This window comes from Papio anubis, chromosome 12 (assembly GCF_008728515.1).
Source record: "Papio anubis isolate 15944 chromosome 12, Panubis1.0, whole genome shotgun sequence".
In the NCBI taxonomy this organism is placed as follows: domain Eukaryota; kingdom Metazoa; phylum Chordata; class Mammalia; order Primates; family Cercopithecidae; genus Papio; species Papio anubis.
Window position 1 is genome coordinate 117,977,504 of NC_044987.1, and position 13,286 is coordinate 117,990,789.

The following is a 13,286-nucleotide window of genomic DNA, read 5'->3' on the forward strand; positions in this document are numbered from 1 at the left end:
GTGCCGGCTGCTCCTCCAACAGGAGTCGCCAGGTGCAAGTCAAAATATGGCCAGTGCTCAGAAAAAATAGATGGAAATGCCACGTGTATACGGAGGATCCAGCCCATGGCACCTCCAAGTGGCTGGAGTTTCTCCTTTTATGGAAGGGGATGTCAAAGGCCAGAGATGTTAAGTAATTTGCCCACAGACATCACTTAATAGCTATATAATATTCCACTGTATGAAAATACCATAATTTAATTTAGTATCATGACAAGAAGATTTACTCTGCCAAAAGGAAGGGATTAAGCCGAAAGCTGAGTCATGCAAGAAGCTGCCTTTTATTTTGTTCCCAAGCAGACAGCGACAGATGAAAGGTAGAACATGTCCACTCTGTGATCACCTGACCTGTGTAAAGTGCAGATTTACCGAGCGCCAGACGAATACAACTGACTATTCCCCTACCTGCCCACACTATTTCCACTTTAGCAAATGCTAGGATTCAGGGCTTATTTTGGGGCTTAACTCTCCCACTGTAGAGTGATGAGATTTCACTTTGTACCTATCCCCCGGACTCTCCTTCTCCCGTGTCAGCTGGGAATCTACGCCTGCTGGAGGGGGATTTGCGAGCTTCGCCTGCATGTGTGGTGAAACACCCCACGCCACCCGGTCCCCGGAGACTGGGGGTGGGGGCTGTGCTTCTCCTATGCCGGGTTTCAGGCCTTCCCTCCCCACTAGGTGAACAGTCTTGGGCAGGTGTAGGAAACCCCAAAGTGCTCACGAGAAAACCCTAGGCGTTCGGTTCTTACCTTGTAGTGCGCCAGCTGGAGGGCCAGCTGCACAAAGGCGTCTGGGCTCGTGCGACATTTCTTGATGATTCCTTTACCAAAGGCAACAAATGGGAAGGAATGGAAATCCACGTCGTTTGCCAGAAGATTTGCGGTGTTCAGGGAGGTCTCTATAACCTCTTGACACTAGAGAGAAAGAAAAAAAAGGTTTTATGGAACGAGGGGATAAAAGTACTGACGCACACCCAGAGAGAAATCGGAGGCTGGCTTTCAGTGCAGCTACAAACTCGGTACTGGGAAGTACACAAACGTTTTCCTGACCCAGAAGCACTAGTAAGTTAGGGGTATGGCTCCCTGACCCCGGAGGAGAAGCCAGAATGTTAGAGCAGGTAGCTGGTCTGATATGAGCAGGCCAGGAGACGGCTTCCTTCGACACACACTGGGAATGTCAGGCGACCATCATTGATGGTCAGGTGGTTGTGAACTGCCTTTCTAAAATAATAATTGATCACAGCTGGTGCCAGGGAAAGGCAGCCTCCCAGTACATAGCAACGGAGCTGGTGACCAGCAGCTTCCGGATAAGACCTCAGGCGCCGGGCGAATGCGCTCAAGCATGCGCACTGAGAGGCAAAATGGCGGCGTCTAACTGGAGTATGATCTTCCTCTAGGAACGCTAGACAGGCAAGGGCAGAACACCTCAAGTGAGCATGCGCACAATTCCAGTAAACACACTGCGCATGCTCCCTTCCCAAGTGCTGGCAGCCACTGTGCAAGCGGATAGCCCACCCCAAGGGAGGAATCAGAAGTAACGCAAGACCCTGGAAGCATGCCAATGTGTAAAACCTCAAGTCAAGAGGTCAAACCTCGCACTTGATCTCCCAAGTTGGCTGCTTGGCCCTCTTCCAAATGTACTTTCCTAACGTTTTTAATAAACTTTCTCTCCCGCTCTTGGTCTCTCCTGCCTTCTGCCCCACAGTCAAATTCGTTCTGAGAAGGCAAGAATTGAGGTTGCTGCAGACCAGTACAGTGAGACTCCAGAGAGTGTTTTGAATAGTCACGCGTCATCTTATGAAGCCCACGGTCATCAGACAGAGGCGAAGAAGAAACACATTTTTTACTTTTTATTATTTATTTTTTATTTGCGACAGGGTCTCGCTCTGTCACCCAGGCTGGAGTGCAGTGGTGCCATCTCTGCTCACTGCAACCTCTGCCTCCCTGGTTCAAGCCATTCTCCCGTCTCAAACTCCCGAGTAGCTGGGACCACCAGCGCCTACCACTATGCCCGGCTAATTTTTGTATTTTTAGTAGACACGGGGTTTCACCATGATGGCCAGGCTGGTTTTGAACGCCTGACCTCAGGTGATCCACGCACCTCCGCCTCTCAAAGTGCTGGGATTACAGGCACGAGTCACTGTGCCTGACTGATAAAACACATTCTTAAAAATAAATCTTAGAAAATAAATGGACAACCATACAATGAAATATTAAGCACTAGAAATAGAAATAAATGAACCATAAAAATTTAAACTCTTATTACTAAGTGAAAGAAGCCAATCTGAAAACGCTACACACGGATGATTCCAATTACAGCAGCAGCCTTTAACCATGTGGATCCATTCTAAGACTCCTCGCAGATGTCTGACACTTCAGATAGTGCCATAGTGCCAAACATTATACGTACGGTGTTTTCTCAATCTCATAACCAAGACAGCCACTAAGTGGGTAGCACCTATAGCACAGACACACTTGACAAAGGGACAAAAGGATGATTCCATCCTGCATGGGACTGCACAGGGCAGGAGCTTTCATCACACTACTGTCTCCGGAATTGGTGGGTTCTTGGTCTCACTGACTTCAAGAACGAATCCGCGGACCCTCGCAGTGTTACAGTTCTTAAAAATGGTGTGTCCGGAGTTTGCGCCTTCTTCCCAGTGGCACTGGCTTCACGAATGAAACTACAGATCTTCATGGTGAGTGTAACACCTCATAAACGCAACGTGGACCCAAAGAACAAGCAGCAACAAGATTTATTACAAATGGCGAAATACAACGCTTCCGCAATCTGGAAAAGAATTCTAGCAACTTGCCACTGCCATCGCCGCAGCCTGCTTTTATTCCCTTATCTGACCCCACCCACATCCTGCTGATTGGTCCATTTTACAGAGAGCTGATTGGTCTATTTTACAGAGAGCTGATTGGTCCGTTTTGACAGCGCACTGATTGGTGCGTTTACAATCTTTGAGCTAGACACAGAGCGCTAGACGGAAAAGTTCTCCAAGTCCCCATTAGAGTACCAATTCACGTGTATTTACAAACCTTGAGCTAGACACAGAGTACTGATTGGTGTATTTACGATCCTCCAGCTAGACATAAAAGTTCTCCAAGTCCCCACCAGATTAGCTAGATACAGAGTGCTGACTGGTGCATATACAATCCTCTGGCTAGGTATAAAAGTCCTCCAAGTCCGCATCCGGCTCGGGAGGCCAGCTGGCTTCACCTAGTGGATCCCGCACAGGGGCTGCAGGCGGAGCTCCCCGCCAGTCCTGATTCGCACCTGCACTCCTCAGCCCTTGGGCTATTGATGGGACTGGGCACCACGGAGCAGGGGGTGGCGCCGCAGGGGGGCGCGGGGGAGCTCAGACATGGCAGGCTGCAGGTCCGGAGCTCTGCCCGGCGGGGAGGCGGCTAAGGCCCAGCCAGAATTTGAGCGCAGCTCCGCCGGGCCGGTATGCTGGGGGACCCAGTGCAACCTCCACAGCTGCTGGCCCTGGTGCTAGGCCCTTTATTGCCCTGGGCCGGCAGAGCCGGCCGTCTCCAAGTGCGGGGCCCACTGAGCCCGCGCCCGCCGGCACTCAACACTGGCCCGCGAGCGCCGCACACAGCCCCGGTTCCCGCCCGCGCCTCTCGCTCCACACCTCCCCGCAAGCAGAGGGAGGCAGCTCCAGCCTCAGCCAGCCCAGAGAGGGACTCCCACAGTGCCGTGGCGGGCTGAAGGGCTCCTCAAGCGCAGAGTGAACACCGAAGCCAAGGAGGCTGAGAGCGAGGGCTGCTAGCACGTTGCCACCTCTCACTACTCAGAATAGCATGCAACTTGAAACTGATGAGTTATTTACTTCTGGAATTTTCTGTTTAATATTTTCGGAACTTGGATTTGAAATCTCAGAAGGTGAAACCTCAGCTAATGGGGGGAGCTACTGTATGTGACATTCTGGAAAAGGTAAAACTATGGGGACAGTGAATATGATTCATGGTTGCCAGGGGCTAGTAGGAAGGAAGAATACATAGACGAAGCACCAAAGATGTTTAGGGCAGTGAAACAATTCTGTATGACACTGTAATGGCAGACACAGGGCATTGTCCATGTGTCAAAACCCAGACAATGTACGACAACAACAGTAAATCCACCATGGACCTTGGTTGGTGCAGATGTGTCAGTTGTAACAAATGCATCACTCTGTTGGGGATGTGGATAGTTGGGGATGCTGTGTAAGTGTGGGGAGAGGGGTGTATGGGAACTCAGTTTTGCTGTGAACCCAAACTGTTCTAAAAATTAGTCTGTTAAAAGAAATTTTTAAAAACGTGGTAAGTGACTTGGTGAGATACCAGGACTCTAAGCCCGAGTGCTCCGCAGAGGTTACAGCTCTCTTTTGAACCCACACCAGCCCTGCGGCCACAGGGCAAGCAGAAGCAATGGGGTAAGACCACAGCACTAGATACAGTACTTCACTATGTGGAAAATTATTTCTAACCCAGGTGCGGTGGCTCAGGCCTGTAATCCCAACACTTTGGGAGGCCAGACGGGTAGCTTGCTTGAGCTCAGGAGTCTGAGACCAGCCTGGGCAACATGGCGAAACCCTGTCTCTACCAAAAATATAAAAATTAGCTGGGCGTTGTGGCATGCACCTGTGGTCCCAGGTACTCGGGAGGTTGAGGTGGGAAGATTGCTGGACCCGGGGAACTTGAGGCTGCAGTGAGCTGTGACCACACCACTGCACTCCAGCCTGAATAACAGACCTTGACTCTGTCTCAAATAAATAAATTAATTAATTTAAAAAGAAAATGGTGGGCTGGGTGCAGTGGCTCACGCCTGTAATCCCAGCACTTTGGGAGGCTGAGGCAGGAGGATCAGGTAAGGAGTTCAAGACCAGCCTGGCCAACATGATGAAACCCCGTCTCCATTAAAAATACAAAAATTAGCTGCGCTTGGTGGCGGGTGCCTGTAATCGTAGCTACTTGGGAGGCTGAGGCAGAAGAATCATTGGAACCTGGGAGGCGGAGGTTGCAGTGAGCTGAGATTGCGCCACTGCACTCCAGCCTGGGTGACAGTGCGAGACTGTATCTCAAAGAAGAAAAAAAAATAGAAAATGATATCTTGGACTCCAGGGAATTTTTCTTTGGAGTAAGTGAACTAGGATTTGGTATTTGCAACCCTAAAATTCCTTCCCAAAAGGGCTCCCGTGAGTGGGCTGCCTCTGACTATGTTTAAGAGGTGCCAAAATGAATTAAACATTGAGAATTATAAATTAGCAATTTAGAGTCTTTCAGCTCTAACCTATATGATTTTGGCTTTTAGTTTTTGATTATGAGCATTCTGTAGATGTCTAGTTAAGTTTGACCTGGAAGTCACACTGACAATCTTAGCCAGAAGCTTCAAACAGAAGAAGAAATATTTACCGAGGCTTCCGAGCAACAGGAGCTGTGACAGCCCGGCAGACCTCACGAAACTCCCTGAGCAAACAACTTTCAGCCTCAGTGGTCTTCAACTGAGCTCATGATCAGGCAGGAACTACAGTTGGAAAATTCATCTGTAAGACTTCAAATGTGTTTCCCATCCCAGGTAAGTAACAATGGTTGGATGATGCAGACTTACTTCCCCGGGGATGTCCCACTGCAGCCTGGTGGGGTACGGAATGTTCGGATTGGTGTCGCCTTTGCAGTGCCCATCCTCTGCATAGCCCAACTGGAGGCTGTCAGTGGACATGACGTACTGTCAAAAATAGAACAAAATTATTAAAACTAACAGTGGTACATAAAACATATTAATCTGTAGCATGAACAGAGATGTTACAAAGTTTGAACCACGGCTGTTAACACTTCCAGTATTCTCAGCACCTAATGAGGTGGATCTGATCTCCATGTCAGATGTGACAAAGAGGACAGATGAGGGCTAATGGCTTGCTTAAGTTCGTGACACTCTCCTTTCACTGGCAAGTAAACTTAAGCCAATTTATTCAACACTATTTACAGGGCACCTACTCTGGGTTGGAACCACTGTAGCACCAGTGGCATCCAAGCACTGGTGACAGTGCAGACAAGAACTGTGTTTTGTGAACAAAACAGACAGGAATTCTTGTCCTTTCTTAAAAAGTGAAATATACCTGTATGACCCAGCAATTCCACTCCTAGGTATATACTCAGTGAAATGAAATGAAAATAGATGTTCACACAAAAATTTGTACAGAATGTTCATAGCAGCATTATTCATAATAGCCGAAGAGTGGCAAGAACACAAATGCCCATCAACTGATGAAGAGATAAACTAAGTGTGGTAAATCCATACAATGGGATATTATCCAGCCCTAGAAAGGAATGAAGCTCAGGTACGTGTTACAATGTGATGAACCTTGAAAACATTATGCTGGGTGAAAAGAAGCAGGCAGGCGCGGTGCCTCACTTATGTAATCCCAGCACTTTGGGAGGCCAAGGTGGAAGGATTGCTGGAGGCCAGGGGTTCCAGACCAGCTGGGAAACATAGTGGGATCTTATCTCTACAAAAAATTTAAAAAATTAGCCAGGTGTGGTGGCACATGGCTGTAGCCCCAGTTACTGAGGAGGCTGAGGTGGGAAGATCACTTGAGCCCAGGAGGTCATGGTTTCAGTGAACCATGACTGTGCCACTGCACTCCAGCCTGGGCGACAGAGCAAGACCCTGTCTCTAAAAAAGAAAGAAAGCAAAAGAAAAGAAAAAAGAAGCCAGACATAGAAGAGCACATATTGTATGGACATCGATATAAGATGTCCAAAATAGGCACATACATACAGACAGAAAGCAGATTAGTAGTTATCGGGAACCTGCGGGAGAAAGGAACGAGGAGTTTCTTTTGGAGGTGATGCAAATATTACAAAATTAGGCTGGGCTCCATGGCTCACGACTGTAATCCCAGCGCTTTGGGAGGCCAACGCGGGCAGATCACTTTAGGTCAGGAGTTCAAGACCAACCTGGCCAAAAAGGGGAAACCCCGCCTCTACCAAAAATACAAAAATTAGGTGGGTATGGTGATGCACGCCTGTAATCCCAGCTACTCAGGAGGCTAAGTAGTGATTGTTGCACAAGCACTTTGTGAATACACTAAAAACCACTGAATTGTACACTTTCAAAGGGTAGATTTTAAGGTATGTGACTCATACCTCAACTAAAAGAATTAGGTTTTTTAAAAAGAGGAATCCCTGTGCTCAGGAAGCTTACATTCTAGTGAGGGAGGTAAAAACACCACCACAAGGTCGGGGTAACTGTCGGCTGGCGAGGGGGCAGGGCGCGTGGAAGGTGCCGCTAATATGTGAGGGTCACAATCCAGGCTGACCTGAGCCAGCGAAGGAACAGACTTGATCAAGTTCCACCTGCTCTGGGTCAGAGCTCCAGGAGAGCCTGACACAGAAACATCAGAAATAAATCAAGAGCAAGACCGGGTGCGGTGGCTCGTGTTTGTAATCCCAGCACTTTGGAAGGCCAAGGCAGGCAGATTGTTTGAAGCCAGGAGTTCGAGATCAGCCTGGGCAACGTGGCAAAACTCCGTCTCTACAAAAAATACAAAAATTAGCTGGGCGTGGTGGCGCACACCTGTGGTCCCAGCTACTCGGAAGGCTGAGTTGGGAAAATCACTTGAACCCAGGAGTTGGAGGTTGCAGTGAGCTGAGATTGCGCCACTGCTCTCCAGCCTGGGCAGCAAAGCAAGACCCTGTCTCAAAAAATAAAAAACAAAAACAGAACAAGAACAGACAGACTCAAGTTTGACTAGATCTGTCTTTAAGGGACTGCACTGGGCCTACACACAAGACTAGGTCAGTCCCCATCTGTGTCTGGATCACATGAGCCCCCAGCCAGGGGCCCCTGGAGTCAGGCCATCCTGTCTGCTGGACGCTAACAGCCAAACACCACTACTTCTATGTGGCCACCCTGGTCTAAGACAAAATCCCTTTATCCTTATCTGGAGAACTTTAAAAAACAAGCCTGAGCTGTAAATATCCAGTAGATTTCTCTACTTGATAAATGTACCCTGTGTGATCCAGCTGCCTATGGTCCCGACTCCAGCCTGGGTGACAGAGCAAGACTCCATCTCAAAAAAAAAAAAAAAAAAAGTCAAGATTCAAAACATTCACAGAAGTTTAAAGAAATAAGAAGGTCATACATTATGATGTCTTCACAAGTTTACTACTAATTTTTTTTTTTTTTTTTTGAGATGGAGTCTCGCTCTTTCGCCCAGGCTGGAGCACAGTGGTACGATCTCGGCTCACTGCAACCTCTGTCTCCCGGGTTCACACCATTCTCCTGCCTCAGCCTCCTGAGTAGCTGGGACTACAGGCGCCCGCCACCACGCCCAGTAATTTTTGTATTTTTAGTGGAGATGGGGTTTCACCGTGTTAGCCAGGATGGTCTCATTCTCCTGACCTCGTGATCCGCCCGCCTCGACCTCCCAAAGTGCTGGGATTACAGGCGTGAGCCACCGCGCCTGGCCAGGTTTGGATTTTCAAAAGCAACTTCTACATTCAAGTGAAAAGTGCGAAAACTCACCTCCCAAAGGTGGGCCATGATCGGTGCGTCTGCCCAGGAGTGCTCCGCGTTGATGCCTATCTTCCCGTTTTTGAAGACAACAAACGTGAACGACTTGTCAAACCACCTATGTGAAACACACATATGTGGAACTTAAGTGTTCAACGAGGCAAAAATGAGGAGACACTGCACCTCTCTGCTTCATCCTGGATGGACTAATTTACTTTGCATTTGCCCCTCTAACAGGGAGCGGCTCCTCGGTCTCTGGAGTGAGGATGAAAGTACAGATGGGACACTGAATCCCTCATTTCTTCCCTGTCCCAGACACAAAGATGAGTGCTTATATCCTGGGAGCCTGAAGTCAGGACCTGTTATTATCACAAGGCAACTGGGGAGAGGTGGGAGGCTCTTCCCGTGGGCACGAGACCCCTTCATTAGCCAATCCTTGGCCCCACCCTGCAGGGGGCTGGTCAACACTTTACAGATAAGGAAAAGAGGACCTGAGATAGCCACGTGCCAACACCCTGGCCTAACCCTGTGCCCAGCCCTGTTTGCCACTATCCCCTGCCTGAGTCCAGGGACCTGGCAGCCCTGCATCTCATGAGCATCTCCAAACAAAGGTAGTCATGCACAGAGGAGGGAATCTCAGATTTGCAGCTTAAGCTGTGTGTGTGTGACAGTTTTGGCGGAGGGAAGAAAACTGAAGGTTGGCCAGGCGCAGTGGCTCATGTCTGTAATCCCAGCACTTTAGAGAGGCTGAGGTGGGTGGATCACTTGAGATCAGGAGTTCATAACCAGCCTGGCCAACATGGTGAAATCCTGTCTCTACTAAAAATACAAAAATTAGCTGGGTGTGGCAGCACACGCCTGTAATCCCAGCTACTTGGGAGGCTGAAGGAGGAGAATCGCTTGAACCCGGGAGGTGGAGGTTGCAGTGAGCTGAGATCAAGCCACTGCACTCCAGCCTGGGTGACAGAGCAAGACTCCATTTCAAAAATAAATAAATAAAATAAAACTGAAGGTTATATTTTTATGCCATCTTCTTCCTTAGCATTATAGATACTTAGGGGTGAGTGTCAGGCACATAGGGTATTTCTTCCAAGCTCATGGGCAAACTCCCATCTCTCAGAAAGTAAGGACGGTACCTGTCATAACATTGGCCATGTAGTAGAGACTTGGCGTAGCTGTCCATCGATGTATCTGGGTCTTCCGTTCTGTATCCTTGTTCACTTTCATCTAACGTCACGAAGAACGCTGCCTTCTCCACTGCATCAAGAGACTGTTTATTTTTCCCCCGTCCAAAATACGCCTGGCGACACCTGGCCCAGGGAACTCTGCAGTGAAGATGAAATATGATTAAAGGCAGCCGGACCTGCAGCCATGGAGCGATGTCTACTGGCACGTGATGTTTGAAATGACACAATCAAACCTTTGCAGTGTTTCAGAATTTCTCGAAGGAAAACTCCATTTTGACGATGTTCCCCATCTGAGACTGTTTGTTGGAAAGATTCTCACCTTCTCCTGGTCTCCAGACCACAGCACAGGGAGCAGTGGGTAATTTTTGTTCAATAAATGCTGGCTAAATGAACAGCCAGATTGCAGGCTGGCCCTGTGGGCAAAGCCGCCAGGAAGCAGCAGACCCAGATCACCATGCCCCATGCTCCCTGACACGCCCATGCTCCCCGACACGCCCATGCTCCCCGACACGCCCTCCCTCCCCTCCACAGGAACCACCCTAGGTAAGTTCCGGCAGCCCAGGTCACGGTAAATGCGTAAGAGTGTGTCCCTCATGCCAGGCTCTGCTCCAAACCTTTTCTGTGTACCAACTCACTGATCTTCTCAATGCTACTGTACCCATTTTTCAGATGAGAAAACTGAAGCACGGAAAGATTAGGTCACAGCTATTTTGAGGCAGAATTGGAACCCAGGTCATCAGCCCCCAAGTGCATGCCACAGATGCCCATGTGATCCCTCCACAAGGTCTCCGTGCCCGTCTTATTTGGAATACACAGAACTGATGTGATGCCTACTTCCTTCTTGGAAGACCCCACCAGCTGGGCTTCCTTGAATGCTCCTGGGTCCCTCTCACTCCAGCTCCTCCAGGGCCCTCTGCCACTGCCCACCCTTCCAGATCGGGGCCATCTGGCTCTCTCCCCACCGTCTTCTCTCTACAAGTGCTTGGATACGGCGGCCCACAGGGCCAATAAGCCTAGAAACACATCAGGCCCCAGTGCACACCCTGCCAGGGGGACAAAGGTGACGGTGATGGTGGCCGGCATGTATGGAGCCCTTCTTGTGAAGGACTCCCATGGGTAAGATGCTGGTCTGGTCCTATCCAGAGGGGGCATCAGGATTGAGGCACCTACAGACCCACAGGGAGCCCAGGCCCCACAGCGCCTGCTCAGGCTCCCCACGTCTCCTCCGCTGGGGATTCCAGGCTCTCGGAGGAGCCCACCGGGCGAGCGCATCTTCACCTGAGACGCATCTCCTGCCGCCGCTCTTTCCAGCCTGTCAGCACCACGGTGGACAACGAACAACGCCAGCTTCCCTGCACACATCCTTCCCCATCCCTCTCCTGCACTCGGGCCTGGCCCTCTTTCAGGACCTCACTACTTGGGCCACCGAAAAGTATCCCTGTGTCCAAGGCCCCTCCTCCCTGCCCAACCAGAAGAATCTCCTGCATTAACCTACGTATGCCCCCCGGCCCACCCCACCCTACACCACCTGAAGTGGCCCCTAGTCGCAGAATCAAGCTCCAATATGGTTGGGTGCCTGGGACCCTCCCCAGCCTGGCACCGTGGCCCAGCCCTCCAGCCCACTCCACAGCTCCTGCTTGCTCTGCTGCCCCAGGGCATGCCGCTCCACCCCCTGGACACCCACTGTCCTGGTCCGCTCCCACCCTCTGCGAGACACACAGCCCACCTGCGGCCCCTGCACGCAGCACAGAGCCTCTCCTGATCTTTGCAGAAGGGGCCCCGACACCTGCCCCTCCCGCCTTACTCCCAGAGCAGTTGTCACACTGCTAGAATGCGGCAGCTCTCAGCCGGGGACAACAGTGTCCCCCAGATGCTGGGCAATGTCTGCGACACTTCTGGTTGTCACACAGGTTGCTACTGGCAGCTGGTGGACAGAGGCCGGGGCTGCCGCTCAGCATCTGATGCTGCACAGGGCAGTGCCCCCCACAAAGAGGTACCCGGCGCTAAGCATGCGCAGTGCTGAGGTGAGAAACCCTACTACACATCACACACCACACCCTCGAGAAAACCAGGCTTGGCTGATTCTCTTTCTGTTTTATTTTTTGAGACAAGGTCTCACTCTGTCACCCAGGCTGGAGTGCAGTGCCTCGATCATGGCTTACTGCAGCTTCAACTTCCTGGGCTCAAGCAATCCTCCTGCCTTAGCCTCCTGACTAGCTGGGACTACAGGCACGCACCACCAAGCCTGGCTAATTTTTTGTGAGATGGGGTCTCACTCTGTTGCCCAGGCTGGTCTCAAACCCCTAGGCTCAAGTGACTCTCCTGCCTTGGTATCCTAAAGCACTGGAATTATAGGCATGAGCCACTGCACCCAGCCTGATTCTTTTTCACTGAGGCAAGGAAATGTAACTAACACAGGGGCGTTGATTTCAATTTGTCCTGTTTCCTAAATTAATAACTATGCCCACAGCCCCGTAAGAAAGGCTAATTCTGGCCAGGCGTGTGGCTCATGCCGGTAATCGCAGCACTTTCGGAGGCCAAGGTGGATGGATCACTTGAGGTCGGGAGTTTGAGACCAGCCTGGCCAACATGGTGAAACCCTATCTCTACTAAAAATATAAAAATCAGCCGGGCGTGGTGGTGCACTCCCAGCTACTCGGGGGGGCTGAGGCAGGAGAATTGCTTGAACCCGGGAGGCAGAGGTTGCTGGTTGCTGTAAGCTGAGATAGCGCCGCTGCACTCCAGCCTAGGCAACAGAGTGAGACTGCCTCTCAAAAAAAAAAAAAAAAAAAGCAAGCCTAATTCTAGTCCTCACTTCTCCCCGTCCTGGACTCTGGAGTGTTTCCACACACGTTTGCCTGACACACACACAGGAGTGGCCAGGGACTCCCCCCCATGTCCCCACTGCTCTTGAGACCCACTGAGCCGGGAGACCCCAGAGCAAAACGGAGCTGAGGTGGGGAGCCCCATACCAGTGTTCCCACAGGCCCCGACGGGGATGGGCCCCAGTGAGGAGGAGTGCCTCCACCACCCCTCAAAACAGGACGAGGGACCTGGGCCGCGCACCTGTCTCCTGCGGTGAGGGCTGCCAGCCTGGCCTCCCCAGGCTGAGGCTCCGAGGTATTGTCCAGGATCCTCTGCATCTGCTGCTCCATCTCCCGGGGCTTCAGCAGCCGCCCGTCGTGGTAGAGCCAGACCTTGAAGTAGCGCCCTCGATGGTACACGACGATGTGCTTGCTGTCTCTCATGTGCTGGATGGTGTCTGAGCCGGCCGCAGGTTGGAGACACAAAACCAAGAGTCCCAAGTTCACCGCGTGCTGAGACAACCGTATCCTGACTCTTTAAAGGCCATGGGAGTCCCTGCTCTGCGTCCCTCCAGGCAGCCTCAAGAGCCTATTCCTCAAGACGTTTTAAATGATTAAGGACAGCATGGAGTTAAAGCTCTGGATCGGATAGGCCTGACTTCTGAGCTCAGCTTGGTCACTCATTAGATTATGACCTCAAACAAATTACCTGAGGCCAGGCGCAGTGGGAGGCTGGGAGCGGTGGCTCATG

At 50.9% G+C, this 13,286-nt stretch overlaps 1 protein-coding gene across 5 annotated transcripts in view; it reads right to left on the minus strand.

Annotated features, from left to right (window-relative positions):
* The window catches only part of CPT1A (carnitine palmitoyltransferase 1A), an 81,767-nt gene that overhangs the window by 16,087 nt on the left and 52,394 nt on the right, over positions 1-13,286 (minus strand). For all 5 annotated transcript variants that reach the window (XM_031653780.1, XM_031653784.1, XM_031653783.1 and 2 more), the window contains 5 exons: positions 12,798-12,993; positions 9,681-9,869; positions 8,557-8,662; positions 5,638-5,754; positions 789-953 (listed from right to left, as the gene is read on the minus strand). In XM_031653780.1, coding sequence (XP_031509640.1) covers positions 789-953; positions 5,638-5,754; positions 8,557-8,662; positions 9,681-9,869; positions 12,798-12,993 — 773 coding nt within the window. The remainder of the gene's footprint in view (positions 1-788; positions 954-5,637; positions 5,755-8,556; positions 8,663-9,680; positions 9,870-12,797; positions 12,994-13,286) is intronic.